Source organism: Pogona vitticeps, chromosome 1, assembly GCF_051106095.1.
Source record: "Pogona vitticeps strain Pit_001003342236 chromosome 1, PviZW2.1, whole genome shotgun sequence".
Lineage (NCBI taxonomy): Eukaryota > Metazoa > Chordata > Lepidosauria > Squamata > Agamidae > Pogona > Pogona vitticeps.
This window is the reverse complement of record NC_135783.1, coordinates 329,619,516-329,647,191: the sequence shown is the minus strand read 5'-3', so window position 1 is coordinate 329,647,191 and position 27,676 is coordinate 329,619,516. Positions and strand designations below refer to the sequence as shown.

The window sequence follows — 27,676 nt, the reverse complement described above, 5'->3', positions numbered from 1 at the left end:
AGTATTTAGCTAGTAAAGAAATTTGACAACTAGTAAAACAAAACTGGTGTACTTGTGATTTTAGGTTGAAAGAAGGCACAAATTTGTGAACATAACTCTGCAGAATCTTCTTGGTTTTAGTGAAAGCTTCTTAACTTATTGTTCCCAGAACTTTTCTTGTTGTTACAAAAATTCTTCATATTTGGAAGCTGGAACGTATAGCATGAAATGCATGTTGGCATTCAACTGACTGATGAATAGTGTGTTATTTTGTACATTTTAAAATGGTTGTTGAACTCTTGTAAAATAAAGTTCAAGTAGCAATGTGTTCCACTTTTATCAGCTTTTACCTTAATGAAATACACTGCTGCTTGAGAGCTATTACTGTAGCTTCTCTGTTGTATCCACAATGTTCATATGTTACTTCCTCTTCTAATGTCCCATCTGAAATTTTGCTTGATGACTTCTCTTATTTCACTTAGTTCCCTTTCAAAAACTGACATTAGCATACAAGAAATTGTTGGGCCAGAATAGGTCCCATAGTTCCGGCATTGTGCTTGCATGTGTTTGCCATGCCTAGTTTAGATGTACAGTATTAAGTTTTACCTGGTGGATTTGATTGAAAACATGATTTAAATTAAATATTTTGATTTTTAATGAAAAAAAATCAATTTTTGAATTTAAATTGTGATTTAAATTATGGATCAAATCAATTTAATTGGAAAAAATTATGGATTTTCATCCACTCTGATAAGTTATAACTCTTAAAATACCAGTCTGTGGAGTTTGTACTACATGGCAAGCTGTTTTTTTTTTTTTAAATCGAGTTACTACACAGATGTTTCCAACAGTGTTGGCCACTGCAGGATGACTGAAACTTTTTTACTTTCTCTTCCCCCCACCAGCTCACCCTCTACATTTTGTTAGAGCCAGGTGGTGCCCACACATCACAGTCCAGCTGTGCAAAAGTGTGCATCTTTTACCAGGTAATTCTGTTTGTCCATTTAATTGAGTATTTTTTTTTACTCATACATGCAGCAGTTCCTCTCCGGGGCGTTCAGCACAGAATATATTTTTCCCCATCAGCAGTTAAAGAATTGGGAATGCCAAGGATTGAGCCTGGGTCCCTGTGCATGTGAAACATGCTCTCCCAATGGATTTGGGTCCCTACCTATGGTCCATTGCTGTTGCTCTATTGGAGTATCTGGTGTCATAGCTTGATCACTTCGGTTTGTGCTTCTGTGAAATCCTTTCCTGTGGTTCTTTACTAGAGGTTATACAATTGGTGTTTGTCATTTTCCTGCAGCCCTGATCAGCAGTCAGCTTTGGAGGAGAATCACTTTGAAGAGAAAGTTGAGTTGGAGTCTCCTCTAAAACATCTCTAAAATTAGAGCCAGTGTGATGTAGTGAATAGAATGTTGCAGAGGGACTCAGGAGAACTTGGTACAGATTCCTACTTGGCCATGAAGCTCCCTGGGTAACCTTGCGTCAGTCACACTGTCTCTTCCTGACTTATCGTACGGGGTTATTGTGCGGATAAAGTGAAGAGATGGAGAATCACGTACATCCTCTTGGGTGTACTGGAGAACACACACACATACAGTCATGGCCAAAAATATTGGCACCCTTGCAATTCTGTCTGAAAATGCAACCCTTCTCTCAGAAAATTGTTGCAGTTGCAAATGTTTTGGTACTCACATGTTCATTTCTTTGGTTTGTGTTGGAACAGCGCGCGCGCACACACACACACACCAGAGAAAAAAAGTCAAATATGATACAGTCCCACACAGAAACTCAAAAATATAATGGCCAAAATTATTGGCATCCTTAACTTAATGTTTGGTTGCACTCCCTTTGGAAAAAATAACTGAAATCAATTGCTTCCTGTAACCATGAATGAGTTTCTTACACCCCTCTACTGGAATTTTGGATTACTCTTCTTTTGCAAACTGCTCCAGGGCCTTCAGATTTGAAGGATGCTTTCTCCCAACTGCTGTTTTGAATCTCTCCACAGGTGTTCTATGGCAGAGGTCCCAACCCCCATCCACGGCCCGGTGACGGTCTGTGGGCTTGCTGGAACTGGGCCGCGGAGACAGATCTCTTCCCCCCCATGCATAGGGGGCTTGTCGCGCTCACAGGTGGTCATGTCTCGCTCACGCGCATACACATGGAGTGATACGCCCATCCGCGAGGACGACATGCCCCTCTGCGAGCATGACAAGCCCATTCGCAAATGTGGGGGTGCCCCTGCCCACCTGCGCACAGAGCCTGCACCCCCCAACTAGTCCGTGGTCCCAAAATAGTTTGGGGACCACTGTTCTATGGGATTCAGATCTGGACTCATTGCTGGCCATTTCAGAACTCTTCAGCACTTTGTAAACATTTCCGAGTTCTTTTTGAAATGTTTTTGGCTCATTGTCCTGCTGGAAGACCCATGACCTCTGGTGGAGACACAGCTTTCTGACCCTGGCCACTACATTGCGCCCCAGAATTCTTTGGTAATCATCAGATTTCATGATACTGTTCACACAGCAAGGCATACAGTGCCAGAAGCAGCAAAGCAACCCCAAAACATATTTGAAACTCCACCATGTTTGACTGTAGGGACTGTGTTCTTTTCTTGGAATGTCTCATTTCTTTTTCTGTAAACAGTGCCATGATGTCCTTGACCAAAAAGCTCCATTTCTGTCTCATCTGTCTACATTACATTCTCCTAGAAGGATTGTGGTTTTGTCACATAAGTTTTGGCATACTCCAGTCTTTCTTTTTTATGCCTTTGTGTCATCAGTGGTGTCCTCCTGGGTCTCCTACCATAGCGTCCCTTTTCATTCAGATGGCGACAGATAGTGCGATAGTGACACTGTTGTACCCTGTGTCTGCAGATCAGCTTGAATTTGTTGGGAAGTTAATCTGGGTTTTGTATCCACCATTCAGTCAACCCTTGGTTGTAATTTTTCAGTAGTTTTGCTCTTCCGTCCACGTCCAGGGAGGTTAGTTACAGTGCCATGGGCTGTAAACCTCTTGATGATATTGCACACAGTGGACACAGGAACATTAAGATCTCTGATAATGGACTTGTAGCCTTGAGATTGTCAGTGTTTTCCCACAATTCTTTCTCTCCAATCCACAGACATCTCTTTAGACTTCATTTTTTTCTCCATGCTCAGTGTCACACACAACACAAAGGTTGAGTCAACTTTTCTCCATCTTAACTGGATGCAAGTGTGATTGCTATATTGCCTACAACTATTACTTGCGACAGGTGTGTCTAAATACAAATGAAAGGAGCATCTCATGCTTGAAAAGCAGTTATTTTTTACAATTCAGACAGGGTGCCAATCATTTTGGGCAGTTCATTTTTGGGGGTTTCTGTGTGTGATTGTATCAGATTTGACTTTTTGTCTTTATTTATTTATTTAATTTATATGCCGCCCACACTACCAAAAGGTCTCTGGGCGGCTTACAACAATTAAACTACAATACAATTTAGAACAATTAAAATACAATTAAAATATATATAAAAATTGCCATCAGACCCACAGCTAATATTATTTCAATTAAAAGCCTTCTGGAACAGGAAGGTTTTGACCTGGCACAGAAATGTCATCAGTGTCGGCGCCAGACGAATCTCAGTCGGGAGGGCATTCCATAGTCTGGGGGCAGCTGCCGAAAAGGCCCTTTGTCTACAAGCCGTCCCTCTTACCTCCTTAAGGGACGGCTCTTTCAAAAGTGCCCCCTGGCTAGATCTTAACTGCCGGGTAGGTTCATATGGAAGGAGGCGGTCCTTCAGGTATCCAGGGCCCAAGCCGTTTAGGGCTTTATATGTCAAAACAAGCACTTTGAATTGGGCCCGGGCAGCAACTGGTAGCCAATGTAACTTATACAGAATCGGCTTGTTCCCTGGCGGCTGCACCACTCACCAGCCACGCAGCTCGATTCTGGACCAGTTGCAGTGGCTGGACCGTCTTCAAAGGCAGCCCCACGTAAAGCACATTGCAGTAATCTATGTGGGATGTTACCAGTGCAGATGTGACTGTCATGAGACTCCGCTCGTCCAGGTAGGGCCGTAGCTGGTATAATTTCCGCAGCTGAAGGAAGGCGCCTCTGACCACCGAGTCCACCTGGGCTTCTTGAGTTAGACTGGGCTCCAGGAGCACCCCCAAGCTGCGGACCCTGTCCCTTAGAGGGAGTATAACCCCATTCAGGGCAGGGAAGTGGTCCTCCAACCTGTCCGGCGAAGCACCCACTAACAGCACTTCCGTCTTGTCTGGATTGAGTTTCAGTTTATTAACCCTCATCCAGTCCATTATCAGGTCCAGACACGGGTTCAGCACAGAAACCGCCTCACCTGGATTGGTGGAAAATGAGAGGTAGAACTAAGTATCGTCAGCATATTGCTGACTCCTCAGCCCAAACCTCCTGATGACCTCTCCCAGCAGTTTCATGTTGATGTCGAACAGCATGGGGGACAGTATCGAGCCCTTAGGAACCCCATGACATGAATGCCATGGGGCAGAGCAACTGTCCCCCAGCACCACCCTCTGGACACGGTCAGCCAGGAAAGAGCAGAACCACCATAAAGCGGTGCCCCCAACTCCCAACCCAGCCAGCCTATCCAGAAGGACACCATGTCTGATGGTGTCGAAAGCCACCGACAGGTCCTGGAGTATCAACAGGGTCACACTCCCCCTGTCTCTCTCCTGGCGAAGGTCATCGTACAAGGCGACCAAGGCAGTCTCCGTGCCAAAACCCGGCCTGAAACCTGATTGAAATGGATCTAGAAAATCCGTTTCATCCAGCAGTGCCTGGAGTTGCCCGGCCACAACCCGCTCCAACACTTTGCCCAAATAAGGGAGGTTCGCCACTGGTTGGTAGTTGACCACCAGCCTTGGGTCCAGGTTAGGCTTTTTAAGGAGTGGTCGAATTACCGCCTCTTTCAAGGCGGTAGGGACCACTCCCTCTCTCAAAGAGGCGTTCACGGCCTCCTGGACCCAGTTGCGAACCCCCCTGGCTGATCTTCCAATTAGCCAGGATGGGCAAGGGTCTTGTGCTGTTCCAACGCAAACCAAAGAAATGAACATGTGAGTACCAAAACATTTGCAGCCACAACAATTTTCTGAGAGAAGGGTTTCATTTTCTGACAGAATTGCAAGGGTGCCAGTATTTTTGGCCATGATTGTATACATCAAGCTAAGAAATAAATAGTGAATGAAAAGATTGCTGCCTAGTCCCAAAGCTTTAGTCATGCATCTCTTTCATCTGGAATAAGGGAAGGTAGCCTTTAAGAACTTCCTATGGCTCTGTGGAGTCCATTTATTGTCTTTGTCCTCTTGTGTTACAGGTATAAGGAAAAAAATTGTCTCAGTAATTGTCTCTGAACTGCAGAACTGGAGGAGACTCTATGGATCATTCAGCCCCTGTCAAGGCAGCCCAGTGGGGAATCAAACTTCCAACCTCTGGATCTGCAGCCAGATTCCTTAAACCACTGAGCAATCCAGCAGTTCTTCAAATATAGTTTTTTAAAAAATAAAAATAAAACAGTGGCTCTGGAAGGGAGATAGAGGACAGTGGTGCCTCACAAGGCAAATTTAATTCGTTCTGCAGTTAATGTTGTCTTGTGAAAAATTCATCTTGCGAAATGCGTTTTCCCATAGGAATGCATTGAAATCTAATTAATGCGTTCCTATGGGCAAAAAAGTCAAATTTGGTTTACAAAGGGTTTATTAAGTGCTCTTTAAAGCCATACATATTATGCAGATGATTTCCAAAATTTCAATAAAAAACTAACTTTTAAAACCTCATAGAAAAAAATTTAAAAATCAGCAAACATTAGACAGGAACAAAAAACGGAAAACATTCGTCTTGCGAAGCATGGCCATATGAACATTTGTCTTGCGAGTCATCAACCCCCATTGCCAAAACCGTTTGTCTTGTGAGTTTTTTGTCCTGTGAGGCATTTTTCTTGCGAGGCGCCACTGTATCCTTAATACCTGAAACTCTCACGTATAAATCTTCTCTTATTCGTTCCCCCATCCCCAAATTTTCTTGATTCCAGCATCATAATTTAGAAGGTGAAAAGGGCTCCTTTTTTCCATCTTTCCTCTCTTTTGCTGTTGGTAAAGTACTGTACAGGAAGTTACACTTGCCCATCTGTAACATGTCACCTAGAGATCTATCAGCAGATACCAGTCTAACTTCTGTACTCGCCATGCTGGAATATACAGGACAGTATTGCTGGTCATTAGTGTCCACTTTGTACAACCAGGACAAAGCTTAAGAAGCTGGTTTTCAATTTAAGATATAACGCTAGGAGCTAAAAGTACCTTTTCAGAAAAGCAGGCCTGCTGTTACCTGCTTGTTCAGAAACCTTGGCTGGCAGAGAATTTTGCCTGGAGCTACTAATGGTTAAGCAGTATGTCTTTCTTCAAACTATAGAAGTTTTTAGATTTTATCATGGGGGAAACCATTTGTATCCTGCACGGAAAGAATTATGGAGGGGTTTTAATGTGTGTGTTACATTTATCTCCCATCTTTTCTCCAGAGAGGTCAAGGCAGTATATTTTGTGCTCTGCTCCACTCAGTGTTTTTGTTAGAACAATACTGCATGGTGGTTAGTTAGAGAATAAGTGACAGGCCCAAGGCTACCAGCTGAACTCCCTGGATGACCTGGGAGCTCAACCCACATCTGCCCAAGTCTATTTGCATCCTCTAGCCTCAGCTTCACACAGGCTTCCCATAATAGAGCCACCTACTTAAAGCAGTACCGAACTTTGGTTTCAATTTGGAAATAAGCCACAAGTTTTTATGCTGTCTTAAAGCCTGTGGGGAATAAAAACATGCCAAGATGTCCAAGATCACTTTCCCAGTCTAGGGCCAAAAATAGCGTGTGAACTAGGTCATAGTCAATTGGATGTTCCTGATTTTGAAATACCTTTCCTTGCTGGGTGCTGATATCCAGTTTTGAAAAACATAATTTAGTCCTAAATAGACTGCACTGAAAGGGGTGTAGGAAGCGTACATTGTTTTATTCATCTCCTCCACTCTTTGTAAGATTCATATAGTGTTTTGCTTAACTTTATCCCATATGTGGCAAAACAGCTGAGGAGGAGAAAAAACTTGCATGTAAGAAGACTATCCTGAAGGAGCCTGTTTTCTAAGGCACACAGAACTGTAGAGAGATGAAAGTGCTTAATCGAACCAATTATTACCCCCTCACACAAACATGCAAATTCACTCCACCAACAGTATGTGGTCCATTATACTCTCCTGTGGGACTGGATAGGAGCTCTGGCATGTAGCAGAGTGAAAAATTTGGTGTTGACAAGACTTGGCTTCTTTAGAGGGGACTTTAGATATTTTGCTTCTGCCCAGTGTTTTTCTCACTGCATGCTGTTAAAATTTGCTGGATGTTGCTGATGGGCATTTGCAGCAAATATACCTCACAAAACAAACAAGGCTGTTTTGTGACCTTCAGGACAAAGTTCTTTGAGTGCTAAGACCTTCACTAATTTCATCCTACCAGATTTTAGCATCTAGTTGATTTCTTGTCAGCTTGCATGACAGAAGGAAAAGGACTCAACACACAGAACCACAAACAGGTCAAAATTCACAGTGATTCAGACTTTCTGTGTTGCATCCAGTATGATACTTGCACAAGTATGCTCACACAAGGAGAACACCATCACCCCTTACACACATAAACACATAAGTATCTCTGGCTCCATGTCCCAGATCTTTTCTGATGGTTCCTTGATGCTCATAAGGACCTTTTGAAGCACATGGTAAGGAAGAAAAGGTGGGCTTCTTGTGGAATAATGATAATAATCTTTGAACTGCAGAGCAGTTGATGAAGAGCTTGGGAAATCGTTAGGCTGGCTGAGGAATTCTGAGAGCCAGAATCCTAAAACATACTTTGCCAAACTGTGGTCTGATTTTGTGGAAAAGAACTGTCATGACATTCAGCAATATATTTTTCACATGGTCCAGAAGCTAGTTGCATTAGCTTTTGCCTGTAGAACTAGCCCCAGGTTGAATGGCATCTGGAGCAAAGAGCCCTCAGGGCTGAGGTGTTAGACTTGATTCTACCACTGGCCTTAACATAGTGGTATTATATCAGGGATCAGGGAACTTTTTTTACCTTTTACGCCCCCCCCCCCCAAATTTATTATCATTACCCCCTTGATTTGAAAGGAAGGAAATCATACATTATTTGAATTCAAAATCTTATTGAATCTATTGAAAATTATTTTGAAAGCTTCAACTTACTTGAAAACTTCAGATTTTGGTGAAATGATGTTGCTTCATCTTGGATATGAGAGCATCAATATTGGGGCTCTGCTCATCCTCATTACCCCCAGGATTTTCATTTTTACCCCATTTGGTGTAATTTACCCCTGTTCAATGACCACTGTATTATATGGACGTGGTGGCGCGGTGGGCTAAACCGCAGAAGCCTGTGCTGCAGGGTCAGAAGACCAGCAGTCGTAAGATCGAATCTACGCAACGGAGTGAGCGCCCGTCACGTGTCCCAGCTCCTGCCAACCTAGCGGTTCGAAAGCATGCAAATGCAAGTAGATAAATAGGGACCACCTCAGTGGGAAGGTAACAGCGTTCCGTGTCTAAGTCACACTGGCCATGTGACCACGGAAGATTGTCTTCGGACAAAACGCTGGCTCTATGGCTTGGAAACGGGGATGAGCACCGCCCCCTAGAGTCGAACATGACTGGACAAAAATTGTCAAGGGGAACCTTTACCTTTACTTTTATTATATGGACAGCATGTGAGGATTAAATTGGTTGCACTGATGAATCTACTTGAAATTACCTTGCTCTGTAGTCCATGTGAGGCAAACATAGGTTTTTTTGCTCTTCATTTTTTAAAAAGAAATATAAATAGTTGGCTTCCTCTTACTGCCAAATCTAGCTACCGTGTTTCCCCAAAAATAGGACAGGGTCTTATATTAATTATTGCTCCAAAATGCATTAGGGCTTATTTTCAGGGGATGTTTTACTTTTTTCATGTACAACAATCTACATTTATTCAAATACAGTCATGTCATCTTCTTCTGCACAAAGGTGGAGAGCGGGGTTTCACTTAACTGGGGCTTATATTTGGGATATGGCTTATATTACAAACATCCTGAAAAATCATAATAGGGCTTATTTTCAGGTTAGGTCTTTTTTCCAGGGAAACAGGGCAGCTAGCTAGCTAGCTAGCTACCTATCTGCCTGCCTGCTTACCACAGTCAATGACCAGGTCATAGATAAAATAACATAATACCAGATAATACTGAAAGACATTGAAAAAGACATGTCACCACCAATGTACCGTCTGGCTCTTTTAAGACATAAAAGTTAAGAAAGAAGTTCTAAGTTATCCAGTGGCATTGAAGGATATAAAAGCTTTTAAAACATCACACCAATCACATAATATAAGATGAAATTAAGACACATTTAACCATCAGTATGATACTCCAATTCTCCTAGAAAGTAAAATAAAACAAGAAATCTCTAAGGAAGGCAGGGGCACTCAAACCCTTATGTGGTCAGGAAACTGTGGCAAGCTGTAGCAGCTGCACAATATTTGGCCACTTTACAAGTAGTGTAAGAAACCTTGTCAGAGAGCAGTGAAATACTGTAATATAAAATTCTTCAGATCTTCCCAGAATTTTTCGGAAAATAGGGGAAAGTTTCTACTTTACCACCATTGCCAGGACATACATAATCAGAATAGGATGTGCCCTGAATTCTCCCTTCTAAGATATTAGAAGGCAGAACATTAAATCTGGCTAAGTTAAAAGCTTTTCTAGATTTAGGTGGTGTTATACTGGTCCAATAAGTAGAAAGTTAAAGGCGTTTTTTACAACACTAGATTTGTCCAGTGATCTTAAATATTCTTGAAGTTCTTTGTCCCAAATCCTTTGCTTGATGGCTGATTTGGTATTGGCATAACCCATTGCTACCAGGGTATTTAGGGAAATACCAGTTTTTAGAGCTTCATTTGTTAGGTGACTCCTAACAATCCATTCTGATTGGAAGGTTATCAAAGAGTCAATGGTGCCAACCTTTGTGGGAAGGAAATAAGCTTTAGCCAGTGATTGAACATGTAAACCTTGGCATGCACTGTGATAGAGACTAAACCAACCTCTAGGCATAGAGCTGTGATAGGGACACAAGGAGGCACTGCCAGTATAGCTCTCAGAAATTTGGACTGGATAAACTCAAGGGATTGGAATATGCAAATAATTGGGAACCACAGACATTTGTGCAGTTACTTTAGCCTTAAATACTTGGATCACTGTTGGAACATGTTGCCTCCATTTAGTATTAAAAAATCTAATTAGTGCAGTAGCACTTTTCTGTGCATTCGTTGCTGCATACTTGCTCTGACTCATGATGAAATCGCTGAAATTCTGAAGAAATCAGTGCAATTTGCCCAGAATTTGACCATGCTGGCTAGGAGGTTCTGTGGAATCTCATCCATTTTTTTCCCTAACTGTTCCAGGCTCTGTACATGCCTGCAGTAGTAGCCCCAGAACTAGTGGAATTAAAGAACGTCTTTCTCCTGTTGGTATCAGTAAAGTTTTGCAGCAGTCTCCTGGATTCCCTCAGTAGGAGTCCCAATTTGTGCACAATATAATTTACTCTGGTAAGATCTAGGGTTGTCTTGATTACCTTAGTTTCCTCCTTCAGGCTGCTCCTATCCATTTGCTTCAATTTAAGTGCTCGGCTTTTCTATCCCTACCTGTTCTGAGCCAAATTACAATATATTAAAATATATAAATATATAATTTAAAAAATCTGTCAAGATTTCCAGAAAAATTATAATCCTAAATGACCCAAGTATCACAATCACAGCTGGTTAGAAATTTTTGCAAGTGTCCAGACAAATGGGACTAGTGGTGAGCCTATTTGAACAGCCATCATTTAAAGCAAACATCATATATATAATAGCCTACCTGTCTTCTGTCTGTTGTTGGGGTTTTGCATTGTGGAATTAAGATAGCAGACAACTTTGGTATTGATATATTCATCTTAGATCTGTTTTTGTTTTTGAAATCTTTTCTTTTTCAACATTGCATTAAAAATGAGTCTTACGCAACATTCCATCTAAGCTGTGCCAGTGCGCAGCTGTGCACCTGCAGTTAGTAGCGCCACCCAATTGGTTCCAGTTGTGGCTGGCACCCTGCATACATGGAACAGGGGCCCCGCCCAGCACTGGTGAAAAATTAAAGGGTATGTCTTGAGAACGTACCTTGACACTTCATGATCCTGATCGCTTGAAAATATGATCTACAGTGTTCACTTCAATCTTCAAGGTTAAATAAACCAAACTGTTAACTTATCTTTTATGTTTGAAAAAGAAAACAAAGAGACATGTAAACCAAAAAGGGAAATGTATATAAGAGCCCTCTTCTTGCTTTTTAAACCTTTAAATTAAAAAGTTCCAATAAGCAAAGAAAGGATACCCAGTGTTGTGTAGCAGATAGAGTGACTAGGACTCAGGAGGCCTTGATTCAAATCCCCACTCAGCCATGGAAACTCTCCAGGGATGTGGAACTGGTAAAACGACCCCTTAAATATCTCACTTTACCTTCAAAGCCCTATTATGGTTGCTATGTTGGTTTTGACTCAATGGCACTTAACAACATTTAATCAGAAAGAGGGGGGAAAGGACGAAGTGCCTATAAAAGAATATTTCTAAGCATCTTCAGCTCCAGGTTGATAAGTGGCCTAAGTCTCTATACAGAGTGGAATACTGTATAGATATTTGAAGAAATACCTCCCATGTGTATATTTTTCTGATTGTCAAGACCTGAGAAGGTTTTATTTTTCTGTGCCCCCTTCCCTTGGAAGCAGTATACCTTGTAAAAATGTAGAGATGGAATTTCTTGGCCATATCACTCTGGCTGTGGAATCACTTCCCCTCAGAGACCAGCTGGCACTGCCGTTGCCCTCATTTTGGCTTCAGTTAAAAAACTGACTGTTTGTCCACCCAGTCTAATGAGATCATAGTTTCAATGAGATCAATACATATATTTGCTGTCTTCCTTTGGTTTGAATTTTTAAAAATGTTTCATCGTTTTTTAAATGTATTTCAAATGTTTTAGTAGATTATTTTAAGTTGCGTTTATTCATAATATCCTACGCACAGAATACAGGATGGGAAAGAAGCAAACAAATATCTACCAGCCTGCCACTAATTTTCACTGTTGTTTTTTTTAATTATTATTTATTGTGATTATTGTTTATTGTTTTATCGTTATTGCATATTATTGTTGTTTAGGACTTTGTGTCCTTCTTTTAGCTGCCCAGAGTACTAGTTGGGTGGGATATAAATTAATTAATTAAATAAATATCTTCACTTGACTAGTTTCCTGATTCTTATCTTCCTTGATTTCTCCTGCTTCCATAATGACCAGATAGGTGGGATATAAATAAATAAATAAATAAATAAATAAATAAATCAATCAATCAATAAATAAAAAGTTTTCCAGCTGAGTTGGTCTTTCCTTTGATTAGGGCTTAATGATGTTGATGATGATAAATACCATCAAGTCAATTTCGATTTATGGTGACCCTTTCCAGGGTTTCCTAGCTAGAGAATACAGTACTCAGAAGTGGTTTGCCATTCCCTCCTCCTGGGGGTGCCCTAAGACTCTGCAGCTTGCCCACGGCCACACAGGCTGGCTCTTCTCACAGGAAGAACAGTGGGGAATTAAACTTCAAATCTCTGGCTCTGCAGCCAGGTACCTAACCACAGAGCTATCCAGCTATCTGGAGCATTAGATACAGCTCTATAACTAGAATTCTGGGAGAAGTAATTTTATAGTGTATTAATTTCTTAGCAAGGTCTTTTATTTTTCAGTGAGCCGAGGAGTGTGCATCCATAAAACTTTGACAGTCTCGCTGCACGGCTCTCAAACTGCATGCCCCAAAATGGTTTGTGGAGTGATAGAATCCAGAGCTGAAGGGAAGCATTATGAGATAGTGTGCATCCTAATGTGTTTTTCATTTTTTTAAAATGCACTGCAAAATGCAGAGAGGTATGAAAACAGATTGATAATAGGATTCTGGAGCATGTATTAGTTCAGGGGGTACAAACTAATGTGGTTCATACTAAAATTTGGATTAAATAAACGTCATGCTTTCCCTTACGAAAAAGGAAAAAAACCTGTGACATTTTCCTAAGCATAATAATTATATTAAGTATTATAGCACCTGTGATAAACCCAGACCTACTGGGATATGCCACACGTTAACTAAGCTGCCACCAACCATTCCCTATAAGAAGTCACACAGACCAGGGATGGATTTTCAAACAAATAAAAGAATAAGGTTTATTTAAATACAACACACAGGGAAAATAAAATGATCAGGTGAATAAGATATAATAACGTGGCTTAGTCTCATTCATACATGCATACAGTTTGGTTCACACAGAACACTTAACTTGAAGCACAGACCCTGAACCTATCAGTTCTGGCTAACCAACAGACACCTGAACCTATCAGGTTGGTACTCTGACACACAGTAGTACCCTGTCTGACACACAGACTCCCACACCAGCTTCTTCTTCCCAGCTGCTGCTTCTTCACATCCCAGCGTCTCCTCTTCTCCACACAGGCTTCACCTATATATACAGTACAGCCCCTCCTCCTGATGTCCCGCCTTCCACTCCCCATAGGATGGAACTTTCCCTCCAAACCCATGACAGACAGGTAACATCAGTGCTGTATGTAACACCTCCCCTCTTTATAAGTTGTTTTGTAGGGGGAAAGCTAAGGTGCTTTTTCCCAAAAAACAACCTGGATAAAACACACAACAACAGTTATACATACCATATCATACTTACTTATACTTACATTCTAAGTTAACCATAGCAATTAGGCATTTAAACATTTACCATATACATTACATCAATTTACCTTTATTCATACAAACCAAATTCAAAAAACCAGGTACATTTAACTTTTTGTCATCAATATATATACATAGTCCATGTTTCTTTCGCCGTCTTCATTCTTCAGGTCTTCTTGACAAGGCGTCAGCAACACAGTTCACTGACCCTCTGACCACCTTCACTTCAAAGTCATAGTCCTGTAGGTTTAAAGCCCACCTCATAAGTTTGCTATTGTGGGTTTTCATTGTCTTTAACCATTGCAGTGGTGAATGGTCAGTGCACAGAACAAAATGTCTTCCCCAGATGTAAGGCTTGGCCTTCTGGATCGCGTAGACTATTGCCAGACACTCCTTCTCCACGGTTGCCAAATGTCTCTCACCTTTTTGAAGTTTCCTACTCAGGTAGGACACTGGATGCTGGTCACCATTCTCATCCTCCTGGCACAGAACTGCTCCTACCCCGCTGTTAGACGCATCGGTGTAGATGATGAACTCCCGGTCGAAGTCTGGAGCATGCAGCACTGGATAGTTGATTAGCGCCTGCTTCAACCTCTGGAACGCCGCCTCACAGTCGCTGGTCCACGGGATGCGGTCATCAGCCTTCTTCCTCGTCAGATCGGTCAGCGGAGCCGCAATCTCGCTAAACCTCGGGATGAATTTTCTGTAGTAGCCCACCAACCCAAGAAATGATTTGACTTTTTTCTTGGTGTTGGGTCTGGGCCAATCACGAACAGCTTCTATTTTGGCCTCCAGGGGTTTTATCACTCCTCCCCCTACCATGTGACCCAAATATTTTGTTTCTGGGATACCCAGCTGCAGTTTGTTCTCTTTGCAGAGCCTAGGCCAAAGCACTTCCTCCCCTGGGTTTAAGTGCCTCTCCCTGCCTTCCTGGTCATCCCAAGCTTTCTTTCTGACCTTTTGAGCTTGCAGGGTCTCTGTTGCTAGCTCTAGGTTTCTCTTTAGGTCAGTCCTTAAAGAGTCTCTATCTGTCACAACATCTTGTGGGTCATCCTGGGTGATCTGCTCCCAATTTTGTTTGATCAAATCAAGGGGCCCTTTCACCCTTCCCCCAAATAAAAGTTCAAATGGACTGAACCCGGTACTGGCTTGTGGCACTGATCGATAAGCGAACAAAAGGGATTGCAGCCCCTGGTCCCAATTGCCTGGATTCTCTGCCAAGTAAGCCCTAATCATGCGCATTAGAGTCCCATTGAACTTCTCAGTCAACCCATCACTTTCAGGATGATAGGCAGTGGTTTCCTTGAGCTCAATTCCACAGATTTGCCATAAGCGTTTCATGAGCTTCGATGTAAATGATGCTCCCAAATCTGTGATTATTTCTGAGGCAAATCCCATCCTGGACATATACCCCACCAAGGCATCTGCCACTGTGTTAGTTTCAATGTTAGTCAAGGATATGGCTTCAGGGTACCTCGTGGCATGGTCCACAATGGTGAGAATGAACCTGTTCCCCCTCTTTGTGGCCTTGGGCAAAGGTCCCACAATATCCACCCCTATGCATTTGAACGGAGTGTCAATCACAGGCAAAGGGCACAACTTTGCTTTGGTCCTGTCGCGGCTATTCCCCTGCCTTTGACACACATCACCTTGTTTACAGAACTCCCTGATCTGCTTCCCTATGTCAGGCCAGTAAAAATTCTGTGTGATTCTCTGCTGTGTTTTGTTCACCCCTAAGTGTGCAGCAAACATGTCAGAGTGCCCCCTTTGTAAGATCATGGGGCGATACTTTTCAGGTACCACCAGCTGACTTCTGATCCCATCTCCCCCTTTTGAGATATTCCTCAGGGTCTCTCTATATAAAATCCCCTTTTTCTCCAGAAATCTCACTGGGGTTTCAGGTGTTAGCTGGGCGTCAGTCACCTGTTCAAAACACTTTTGGAGAGTGGCGTCTGCCTTTTGCTCTTGTCCAAATCTGCTGTCTGTGGTTAAGGTTTCCACCACAGCTTCTGAACCCCCCTCTGCTTCCGTCTCGGGCTCATCATTACCCCCCTGAACTGTCCCCGTGGTGGCTTGTGAGCGTGTAATCACTAGCACCCGTTTCACATGTTCAGCCAGGTCATTTCCCACGAGCACGGCTGCTGGCAGAGTCGATGAAATCGCTAGCCGCCAAACTCCCCTCCAGCCTTGAAAGTTCACAGGTACCTCCGCTACTGGCAGAGAGATTACCTGCCCCTCAATCCCTGCCACCTTCATGCTCTCATTTGGGATTACATACTCCCTAGGAATAATATCTGGATGGCACAGGGTCACCTGGGAACAAGTGTCCCGCAGCCCCCGATACTGATGGCCAAGTATTCCTACGTCCACCCCTGCTGTTTCAAACAACTGAGAATCTGTTCTCACCAACAGGCAGCGCCTGACCTCTACAAGAGGACCATTTTCCTCAGCCTGATCAGCAGATGTAGCTGTTCCAGATTGAGTAGCCATGGCAACAGGCTCTCTCAGTGACAATGAGCCTTGCTCTTTCTGGACACAGAACACAGCTTTTGGCTTGGTCCCACTCGAATCCTGAGGCACAATTCCTTTTAGCTGCTTTAATTTCTCACACTCTGAGATTAGATGGCCCTTTCCCTGACAGAAATAGCATTTTCTGGTGTATTTTGAGTCTCGCTCATCTTGTTTTGGTTTTCCCTCCAAAATCTGAGGTCTTGGTTTCATGTCTGAGGGCTTCCCTTCACCATGGGCCCCTCCCCCTTGCTGGCTTTTCCCTGGTCCCTGAGAGTACTTGCTGTAGGTTTCTTTAGGTTTCCCCATAGCTTTCCCCTCACCCAAGGGCTTTCTTATCTGGTAAATAAAATCTGCGATCTCGGCTGCTTCTGCCACAGATTTTGGTTTCCTTTCCCTCACCTGGAATTTCAGTTCCCCATGCAGGACTGAATAGAACTGTTCCAGCGCTATCAAATCTTTAAGCTGCTGAAAGGTCTCTGTCCCCTCCTGAGATAGCCATTTCTCAAGCAGCCTCACCAATTGGGCCCCCACTTGGGTAAAAGTCTGCTCTGGTTTCTTTGTGAGGGACCTGAATCTTTGCCTCAGCTGTTCCGCATTTATCCCATGTCTTGCAAACACCAGTTTTTTAAACTCTGCAAAATCTCTCATCAGTCCCTCTGGCATCTCTGAATAGACTTCGGCCAGGCTACCACTGATTAAAGATCGCATGATGGTCATCTTCTCAGTTTCCCTCACTGAGAAGTCCACAAACGCTCTTTCCACTAAGGAAAAGAACACCTCAGGACAATCTCCCTTGTGGTACACAGGGAATTTCTTCAGGTCAGCCTTAGACAATTGGCCTCCCTCAGAATCCCTATTGTTATTATTGTTCTGGTTCATCAGTTCCAATTTTCTTAATTCAAACGCCATTCTCTCTCTCTCCAATCTCTCCTCCCTCTCCATTCTCTCTCTCTCTCTCTCTAATTCAAATTGCCGTTGTTTCTCTCTTTCCCTTTGCTCCATTTCAAATTGCCTTTCCCTTTCTTCCCTTCTTTCTCTCTCTAATCTTTCCTCCATTTCCCTCACCCTCAGTTCATGCTGTTGGGCTAGGAGCAATTTTCTGAGTTCTGGGTTCTGCTCTCCTGTGCTGTCACCCTGCACTGAGCCAAATTCATCCTCAGAACCTTGGTCAACCTGGGGGTCTTTCACTTCACCCATTTCTGCCATTTGGCTTCGAGTCAAGGGCATAATCCCCCCCCTCAGAACAGGCTGCTTTAAAAAGTCAAGCCTCAAAATAAAACGACCACTTTTTTTTTCTTTTGCCTCAGAACCAGCTTTCTATAGATTGCTGCTGTCCTTCAGCACTACTTGCAACAGTTGCAAGCTAGAGCCTACCCCCCTCTGCTGGGCCTCTCAGCAGGCAGGCTAGATCACTGCTACTACACAGTTTTGCCTCAGCTTTTTTCCCGCCAAAAACAGGCTGCCTCAGAGCACCCTAATCTAGTCTCCCCAGTTGGCACGTTCTTCCACTAGCGCACCTCCCCGTGAGGTACACCTAGAAGATTACCTACGCGCCTCAGATTGTCCCTGACTAGACCCCCCTTGCTCTGGGCACACTTGCCAAGGCTTTGCTGGACCGCTGGACAACTGGACCAGTTGTATCCCACCGCTGCCACCAATCAATGTGACAAACCCAGACCTACTGGGATATGCCACACGTTAACTAAGCTGCCACCAACCATTCCCTATAAGAAGTCACACAGACCAGGGATGGATTTTCAAACAAATAAAAGAATAAGGTTTATTTAAATACAACACACAGGGAAAATAAAATGATCAGGTGAATAAGATATAATAACGTGGCTTAGTCTCATTCATACATGCATACAGTTTGGTTCACACAGAACACTTAACTTGAAGCACAGACCCTGAACCTATCAGTTCTGGCTAACCAACAGACACCTGAACCTATCAGGTTGGTACTCTGACACACAGTAGTACCCTGTCTGACACACAGACTCCCACACCAGCTTCTTCTTCCCAGCTGCTGCTTCTTCACATCCCAGCGTCTCCTCTTCTCCACACAGGCTTCACCTATATATACAGTACAGCCCCTCCTCCTGATGTCCCGCCTTCCACTCCCCATAGGATGGAACTTTCCCTCCAAACCCATGACAGACAGGTAACATCAGTGCTGTATGTAACAGCACCTTTAACAGATTAATTTTAGCATCAGTTTTTGTAGATTACAATCCACTGGATTGTAATCTGCAATAGCACATGCTAAAAACATATGTTAAAGGTGCTATAATACTTAATATAATTATTATGCTTAGGCAGATTGTCACTGTTATTTTTTCAAAACTGTTTGAGAAATGTGAACCAACTGCAGAATATCATTCAGGGGTTAGCCCTATGTGTTCCACCAGACTCCACCATTAGCTTAGTAGCAAATATGGCTACAGTTTTCTTTAAAAGCATTGTTTGTTCTCCTATATATGTTACAGCTGTATTAGCCTTATTTAAAACATATATGAACAGTTTTCTTAAACCCTTTCTTAAATAGTTATGTAAGATTTTTCTAAAATCTTTGTTATAAGTCTTTGATGGAATGTGCAGAAATTCTCACTCTATCAAGAATGATCAAAGTGAGTTTACAAGAGCTGTTGACTGCTTGAACAATTGGTTGTTGTCTTTTTGCATGAGATGGTTTTGGATTTCAAGTGACATTGCCCTGATGGTTTGGAACTACTTTTGTTTTTCTTTGAGACTTCCTCAGCACTTATATTTACACAGTGTTAGAAAATTCTGAGAAACCTGTTGAATTTAAATATTTATATATAAAATGCTTTAGCAGACATGGCAGAGTCAGTCCCAGAGTGGATAAAAATAAATGATTTTTTAAAAAATCAATGTGATTTAAATCATGATTTAAATTTTTAATTTTTTAAATAATGGTTTGAATAATTGAAAAACTAATTTTTAAAATTTAAATTGTGATTTAAATCAATCTACGATATGCAGTTCAAAAACACAATTGCTCAGGAAATGTATCAGGTTCGTTTTGACATATCTTATTGAGAAGTATGAATCCTGCTTATGGTTGGGATTTCTCCCTTAAACTTGCAAGTTGAACAGAATTAGATCACGTTCTTCAAGCAACAGAATGGCTCAAGTAGCTTGTAGACTTTAAGAGTTTGTGAACTGTGCTTTTTTAAAAAATTGTAATACCAAACTCTGAGATCTGTCACCATGAGCTTATTTGGATTTCCCAGTTAAACAGTTACGGCATCAAGGACTGATCTCTTTAATGTAGAAAACATGAAAATAAGGAAAGAATCAATTAAGTGCTCTAATACAGTCTGGCAGAATCAAGATTTTAGGTTAGAAGTAAATTGGAAGTGAGGCTTTGCATTCTGAGATTTCTTGAGAGACAGCATGGAGTAATGGATAGGATGCTGGATATGGGAAATCCAGGTTTAAGCCGTCTTCAGCTATGAAATTTGGTTGGATGTCTCTCCCCTGCAGGCTGACCTAATGTTTGGATGAAGCGGAGAGGAAAAAAGGTCTATCTACTTATGCCACCTTGACTTCCTTGAAAGAAAGATGGGACATAAATGGAATTAAAAAACAAATAAAACTGCTGTTATTATGCATTCATAAGTATTCAGCATATAATGCTATCCAGTATGAAATAGTTACATCTGTTGTTTCAGGAGTATACACGCTTGCCTAACAGCCTCCCAGGCCCGCGCCTAAAACTTTGAAAGGGTCCTGAAGGCAAACATCTTTCTCTTGTTCAACTGATGCAGCTAAAGTGGGGAGGAGGTGGCTAGAAGGAGAGCACATTTTGCTCTCTTTCTCTCTCTCTTTGAGGACAGAGCTAGCTTTTTAGAGCAACGTTCCATCTCCTCGTAAGTTCCCTTTTGTATGTAGCAAAGCCTCTGTGCCCTTGGCAACCCTTGGGCTACTGCATTGCTGATTCAGTGAGACATAAATGGTCACAGTAGACTTGATTTGTTGAATTCCAGGTTCTATCAAATTGCTTCTTTCCAGGAGTGCTGGTGTTTCCCCAAGTCTTTGCACATGCTTACAGGGGAAACCTAAATCCATGCTGTCATTAAGCTATACATTTTCTCACATCTTTTCTTTAGTGCAAAGCAGATACATTATTTAAACCAGCATTCCTTCCCCAAAGTGCATTTCTGAGAGATTATTGCATGCCTCAGGTGCGCTGAAAAGCTCAGGGCAACATTTCTTTAAGCATTCAAGAGCTGCAATTTCCTCCAAGCTGCCTTGCCCAGAAAGTCTAGGCTTGAGACAAAGTGTACATTTTTATAAACATAGCAGTGAAACATTTCTAGTACTGCACTTCCAATGAATGCATCATAGATAGGGAAGCTTTCACAGATGTAGAGAATGACACTTCAGTGCAAAAGTCCACCTATAATTCAAATGAGTTCCACTGGATTAGAAAGCAAAACGTGAAATAAGATACTCAGACATATTCCAGTGTTGACTGTTAGTCCGTTAATGGCACTCAACCCCAATATCTCCCCCCCACACACACTGTATTTGGTGTGTCAGTAAAGTTACTTTTAGAACAGCTGTGATTGAGTCAGTACAGTGAAAACAATGAAGAGACACAAACTGCCACTCTTTTAAAATCTCGGAAGGATGAACAAGCTTTGCTGGTGGATTCATGTATTCATGACAACCCTGTAATGCGCCCCCGTCACCAGATGAATGCCCAAAATTTTCACACCTGAATGCCTGAAGTCAATGGGAGGCCAGAGTGGTTAGCGTCTCTGAATAATCCATCTGGCTTCTCTGTTTTGATGATTAAATGTGTATTTCATTTGTGCAGGCAGTTGACAGGAAAATTTTGGATGCTCAGTTTCCAATACGTCAATCAGAAAACACAGAACGGTTTCACTTATCTAAGTGGCTGGTGTGAGACAATATCTACAATAAACAATCAAACATTTGCCAAACCAAAACAGAACAAAAGGTGTTTGTAGAATAATTTGGGGTACTGGATGTGGGAATGGGAGCATGGAATGAATAAGACAGTGTTCTACTTACAGTTTTATATACAGTGGGGTCTCTACTTAAGAACTTAATCCGTATTGGAAGGTGGTTCTCAAGTGGAAAAGTTCTTATGTAGAATCTGCATTTCCCATAGGAATGCATTGAAAACCATTTAATCCGTATCTTCTCTTTTCCATCCATAGAAACTAATGGGAAGCTGCTATTCCGCCTTCTACCACTAGAGGGGGATTTTTTTCTTTTTTTCCCCTTAGGTCAGGGAACAGTGTTAAAAACACTTCTGACGAAGCTAATTTTGAAGCAATGGACTGAAAACCAATTAATCTGTTCTGGCTGTTTTTTTATGTAGAGGTGCGTTCGTACAAAGCTGGTTAATACGTACTCTACCACTAGGGGGAGAACTTTTTTTTAACCTAAGATGACCTAAGGTTAAAAAAAGAGCAGGAAAGTTTTTTTTTCCTGTTCTTATCTGGATTTTTGTTCTCAAGTAGAAGCAAAATTTAGCAAATGGAGCTGTTCTTAAGTGGAATTGTTCTTAAGTAGGGACGTTCTTAAGTAGAGACCCCACTGTATAAAGTGTGGGTATGGGTGTAATCTATCTCAGGTACGGATGTGAAGCACAGTTCGGTGAAACATGTTTTACTGAAGTACTGGACAAGGAGACTTGAGTTCTAATTCCCCACCCACTCAACCATGAATCTCACTGGGTGAATTTGAACCAGTCACTAACTCTCATCCTAATGTACCTCACTCGGTGGTCGTGAGGATAATTATGGAGAGAATATTGTGCCATAGCCATTATTATTGCTTTCTTATTCAGCTCTAATCCTTCTTCTGCACTTTCTTCTTTCACTGCTTTCAGGAGTCATTTCATATCATTGCTTTCTGCCAGTACCATATTGTCTAAAATTTCAGATCTTTTTCCAACAAACTTACACTCTTCCTTCCTCTGAATCTATTGCAGTGTTTGGTATGATTTAATAATAATAATAATAATAATAATAATAATAATAATAATAATAATAATAATAATAATAATAATAATAATAATAATAATAATAATAATAATAATAATAATAATAATAATAATAATAATTTATTGTCATTGTTTGGCCTGTATATAGAGTGAACACATAGAAAATGAAATATTCTTCATTTGACACCTTTGCCAGTGGAGAATTACTCTGTTTCTTCATATTGGATGCTGATGACACACAGCTCTACATCTCCTTTTCATCTACTTCAGTGGATGCCGTTCTGTCACACTAGCGCTGCCTGGAGACTGTACTGCAATGGATGCAGCTGAATGGGTTGAGGCTGAACCTGGACAAGAAGGAGGTCTTGAGGATGGTTGGTCCCTCCATTAGCAGCTTGGGTGACTCCCTTTATTTTGGGGGGATGATCCTTACCGCAAAGAACGAGGTTCGTAGCTTGGGGATACATCTGGACCCGGCACTTACCATGGAAACCCAGGCGGCGTCCGTGGTCTGTTCCGCCTACTTTCATCTATGGCGGATTGCCCAGCTGCAACAATATATTGATGGGGGCCCCCTCACTACTCTAGTCCACGCGCTTGTAATCTCGAGATTAGACCATTGTAATGCACTCTACGTGGGGCTGCCTTTGAGATTATTACAGAAACTTCAGGTGGTCCAGAATGCAGCAGCCAGGCTCCTTAGTGGGTTGAGAAAATATCAGCATATCTCCCCCACTCTGGCTGCTTTGCCCTGGTTGCCCATCTGTTTCCGCATTTATTTCAAAGTGCTAACGATTACGTACAAAGCCCTAAACAGTTTGGGACCTCGATATTTGGCAGATTGTCTTCTTCCACCTAAATCTACCCGAATCACCCAACATAGCCAGCAGGAACGGATGAGGGGCCTAACACCGAGAGAGGCCTGGAAGGAAAAAAGAAGAAACCGGGTCTTCTCGGCAGTTGCCCCTCGGCTATGGAACACCCTTCCAACTGAAATTCGACTGGCACTCTCGCTGGGTGTATTTAAAAGCCATTTAAAAACCTGGCTCTTCAGGCAGGCTTTCCCTCCAGTCAATTAACTGATCCCTAGCTTTCTTGCTTGAGTTATGCCATCTTGGTAATATGCTACTTAGAAATAAGTGTTAAAACTGTGTTTTAGATGATTTTTATATTGTTCATATTGTTGTGCTTTTATTCATGTAAGCTGCCCCGAGTAGACGTTGTCTAGAGGGGCGGGGTAATAAGTCTAATAATAAATAAATAAAATTAAATATTCTTTCCTAACAGTAGACAGTTGTCCAGAGTATAGATTACACATTGTGGACAATCGAATGGTGAGGCACACCCATTTTTCTGCAGTGTTTCATCTTGTTATGTACCATCAGGTCGCTTCTGAGTTAGGGTGACCCAATGAATAAGCAATCTCCAAAATGTCCTGTCCTCAACACTCTGTTCAGCTCTTGTAACCTGAAGCCTATGGCTTTCTTTAGGGAGTCAGTCAGTCCATCTAGAATTTGGTTTTCTTCTTTTCCTGCTACTTTCCACCTTTCCCAGCATTATTGTCTTTTCCAGAAAACCCTGCCTTCTCATATTCCGTAGCTTTTCATAATCTACACAGTTAAAGGCCCTATATAATCTGTTGAGCACAAATGGACTGATTTGATTTTCTTCTGAATTTTTTTGGGTATATTCTAGTATCCATTGTATATTTGCAATATGATCTATAGCACCTTGTCTTTTTCTGAATCTAGCTTAACATCTGGTACTTCTCACTCTGTATTGGTTTTTAAAGGTTTTTGTGGCAGATTTGCTTGTCTGGGAAATTAATACAACAGTTCTATAGCTAGTGCAGTTATTGGCATCTTATTTGGATTGGAATGTATATCAGACGTTTCCATTCTGTAAGCCGTTGCTTTGTTCTGCATATTTGTTGGCGTATTCTTGTTAGGGGTTGATAGATTCAGTCTCTGTAGCCTGGAATATTTCTACAGGCATCCCGTACACTCCTGATGATTTACTTCTTCCAGTTGTTTTGAGTGTAGTGTTCTCTTCATTTTCTAAAACTGCACTTTCTTCATAACAACATTTTTATTCAGAGGAATATGTACTTCTTTAATAATTTCTGTATAGTTCTTAAGTATATTGTTTTCCTATACCCTTTGCTTTATTCTGTTTTGTATTTGTAGCCTATCACAGCTTCATTATACTGTAGTGTCCATTGTACATTGTCAGTGTTCACCTCTGTTTAAATTTGGGTTAAATGTCTGCACTTTGCATTTTAGGGGGTTAAAATATATGGAGTGCATACTTTATTTATGTGAAATTGTCTCTGAAAGCAGGGTAAAGATTAGAAATGGAAGTAGTAGAAATGTGTTTGCTACTAAGAACCCTGTTGTTATGGTCAATGAACTAAGACTCAGAGAGTATTGTGGCTTGTTCATTGATTAGTTTGTCTTGTAGTTCTACAAACTGCCTTTCTCAAAGAATTGTAGCTCAGAATTGTGTACCATATTTTTCCGTTTATAAGATGACCCAATGTATAAGACTGCCCCGTTTTCTAACCTCAAATTAGAAAAAGCAGGGATCAAAGGGCTCCCTTTTTGTTAAGCCCCATGCCTTGGCAAAAGGCAAGGAAAGCAGCTGTCAAAGTGACTGCTGCTTTTCCTTGCCTTTTGAGATGGCACAGAGCTTAGCAAAAAGGAAGAGAGTAGCGCCTCTCCTTCCTTTTTTCTAAGCCCCATTCACCCTTGCCTTTTGAGAAGGCACAGAGCTTAGCAAAAAGGAAGGGAGAAACACCTCCCCTTCCTTTTTGCTAAGCCCCATGCCTTTGCAAAAGGCAGTGGTAAAGAGCTGCCTTCCATGTATAAAACGGCCCTCAATTTTTTCTCAAATTATTTAAGGAAAAAGTGTTGTTTTATACACGGAAAAAAATATAGTATTTGTGAGCATTATTGGTTATGCATCCCTGTGGTTGCTGTTTATTTAATAATTTTAATCCTTGAAATGGTCTTCCCAAGTAGGTCAGGCTGCTGCTGTTCCAAGATTACCTAGTGAGTTGTATGATTTGGCATGTACTTGAACCTCCTATGTCCCAATCCAGCCCTCTTGCCCATTGCATCACTCTGGCTCTCTATTATGCTCTGTTTGTTCATTTGCCTTTTCCTGTGCTTGAAATTGTTACCTCCTGCCCTTCTTTTATTGACAGTCCTTGGAAAAACAATAAAAGGGTTATAATACAAAGGTAAAGGTAAAGGTTCCCCTTGACAATTTTTGTCCAGTCGTGTTCGACTCTAGGGGGCGGTGCTCATCCCTGTTTCCAAGCCATAGAGCCAGCGTTTGTCCAAAGACAATCTTCCGTGGTCACATGGCCAGTGCGACTTAGACACAGAACGCTGTTACCTTCCCACCGAGGTGGTCCCTATTTATCTACTTGCATTTGCATGCTTTCGAACTGCTAGGTTGGCGGGAGCTGGGACAAAGCGACGGGCGCTCACTCCGTCGCGTGGATTCAATCTTACGACTGCTTGGTCTTCTGACCCTGCAGCACAGGCTTCTGCGGTTTAGCCCGCAGCGCCACCACGTCCCTTTACCAGGCAGGTAGTGAAACCCAAATTTCCACTTCCCAAGCCCACCATGTTACAAAGACCTATACAGTAATTCAATTACATATACGGTCAGTCACACAATAGATGTATGCTTATGAACCATACATTCCAGCCCTTGAGTCTGTTAACCTGTGCATTATTATCAAACTCAAAAGGTAGCACACCAGAAATGGAGTTGTCTTTTCAAAATCTCATCCTTCTCATTAAAATCAAACATTAATGTTTTCAACTACAGTGCCAAGAATCCACAACCAACATGACTTATAGAAGAACTGCTGGATAGCTCAATAGTTTAGGCCAGTGGTTCTTAACCTTTGTTACTTGGATGCTTTTGAACTGCAACTCCCAGAAACCCCAGTCAGGACAGCTGGTGGTGAAGGCTTCTGGGAGTTGCAGTCCAAAACTCCTGAGTAACCCAAGGTTAAGAACCAGTGGTTTAGGCATTTGGCTGCAGACCCAGTAATTGGGAGTTCATTTCCCCACTGACAGGGGTTGGACTTGATAACCTATTGGTCCCTTCCATCTCTGCAATTCAAAGATAAAATTCGGGAAGCTGCTGTCCAAAACTGTAAGGCATCCAAGCTTTAGACAAGGAAGGAAGGAAGGATAGAAGGAAGGATGGACGGACGGACGAACAAACGAATGAACGAACAAGTTGGGGAGTCAAACAGAAAGATGGGACATTGAGGGAGAATGTAGGCAGCAAACAAAGGCAGATGAGTCCTATGTTGTGATGGGTTTATTCATCTGCTGAAAACAAAGTTTTCCAATTTTGTTTTGGCTGGTTAGATTGTTTTTATTTTCATTTATTGACCTAGACTGTCTCAACCCACTTACAAGGCCGTCTGTCACTAACTGTCCTGTGGGACAGATCCCAAGCAACTGGTATTTAAATATTATTTACTGTGATTTAAAGGAAAATCACTGCTGGCGCTGACATGCAAGCTCTCATGGAAAGATTCTTATCTAAATAACTGTAATACCTTTAATAATATTCTTTGTTTTATGTTATTGTTTCAGTTGGATCTGTGTAGCCAGCTTGGCTTGTCCCTTGTGATAACAATGTGAAATAAAATATTTTTAATAGATAAGTACTGTAAAGTATAAAAAAGAAAAAGAAAAGTGAGCCTTATATAGAAGGTTGAGATTATAGAATGATCCCAGCCTGAAAAACAATCAATCTAGATATTACACATTAGCACAATGTTCAGGGTATCTTTTGAAGCTCTTGTGCATTTTCCCTGTGTCTCAATGTGCAAATATCCGTCCGTCCGTCCGTCCGTCCGTCCATCCATCCATCCATCCATCCATTCTGCTTTGGGGAAATGTACTTTGGGAAACTACATTTGTTGTTAGCTTCTAGGTATGTGGTTCTGCAGTTTGCATGGTAGAGCTTTGCAGCTCATACTGTCTCTTAAAATCCTGTGTGTAAAGTAGCATTTGAAGGTGTGTATTAGAATTCAGGTACTAATAGCATCTAATAACTTTTTTAAATGTTTGGGAGAAATGCAAACAAAAGGAGAAGGGTCAGAGAAAACTGTATTATTGTAGCAAAAACACCCCACCCCTCTTTTAAAAGCATCATCTGGATATTGCACTTTTGTGATGTTATTTTTCCAAGCATGTGTAAACTGGACAGAGAATATTGATAAAGTGCCAAGTTCTTAAAAGATGCCAGCTCAGAAAGCAAAGGGATAGTATGAATTAACAGAGAACA

The 27,676-nt window shown here is 41.8% G+C and overlaps 1 protein-coding gene across 6 annotated transcripts in view; it reads left to right on the top strand.

Annotated features, from left to right (window-relative positions):
• The window catches only part of FOXN3 (forkhead box N3), a 194,041-nt gene that overhangs the window by 20,231 nt on the left and 146,134 nt on the right, over window positions 1-27,676 (top strand). For 3 of the 6 annotated variants that reach the window (XM_078383721.1, XM_078383720.1, XM_078383719.1), the window contains exon 2: window positions 885-965. The exons of the other annotated variants lie outside the window; for them this stretch is intronic. In XM_078383721.1, the coding sequence (XP_078239847.1) occupies window positions 885-965 (81 nt within the window). The remainder of the gene's footprint in view (window positions 1-884; window positions 966-27,676) is intronic. 6 annotated transcript variants of the gene reach the window in all.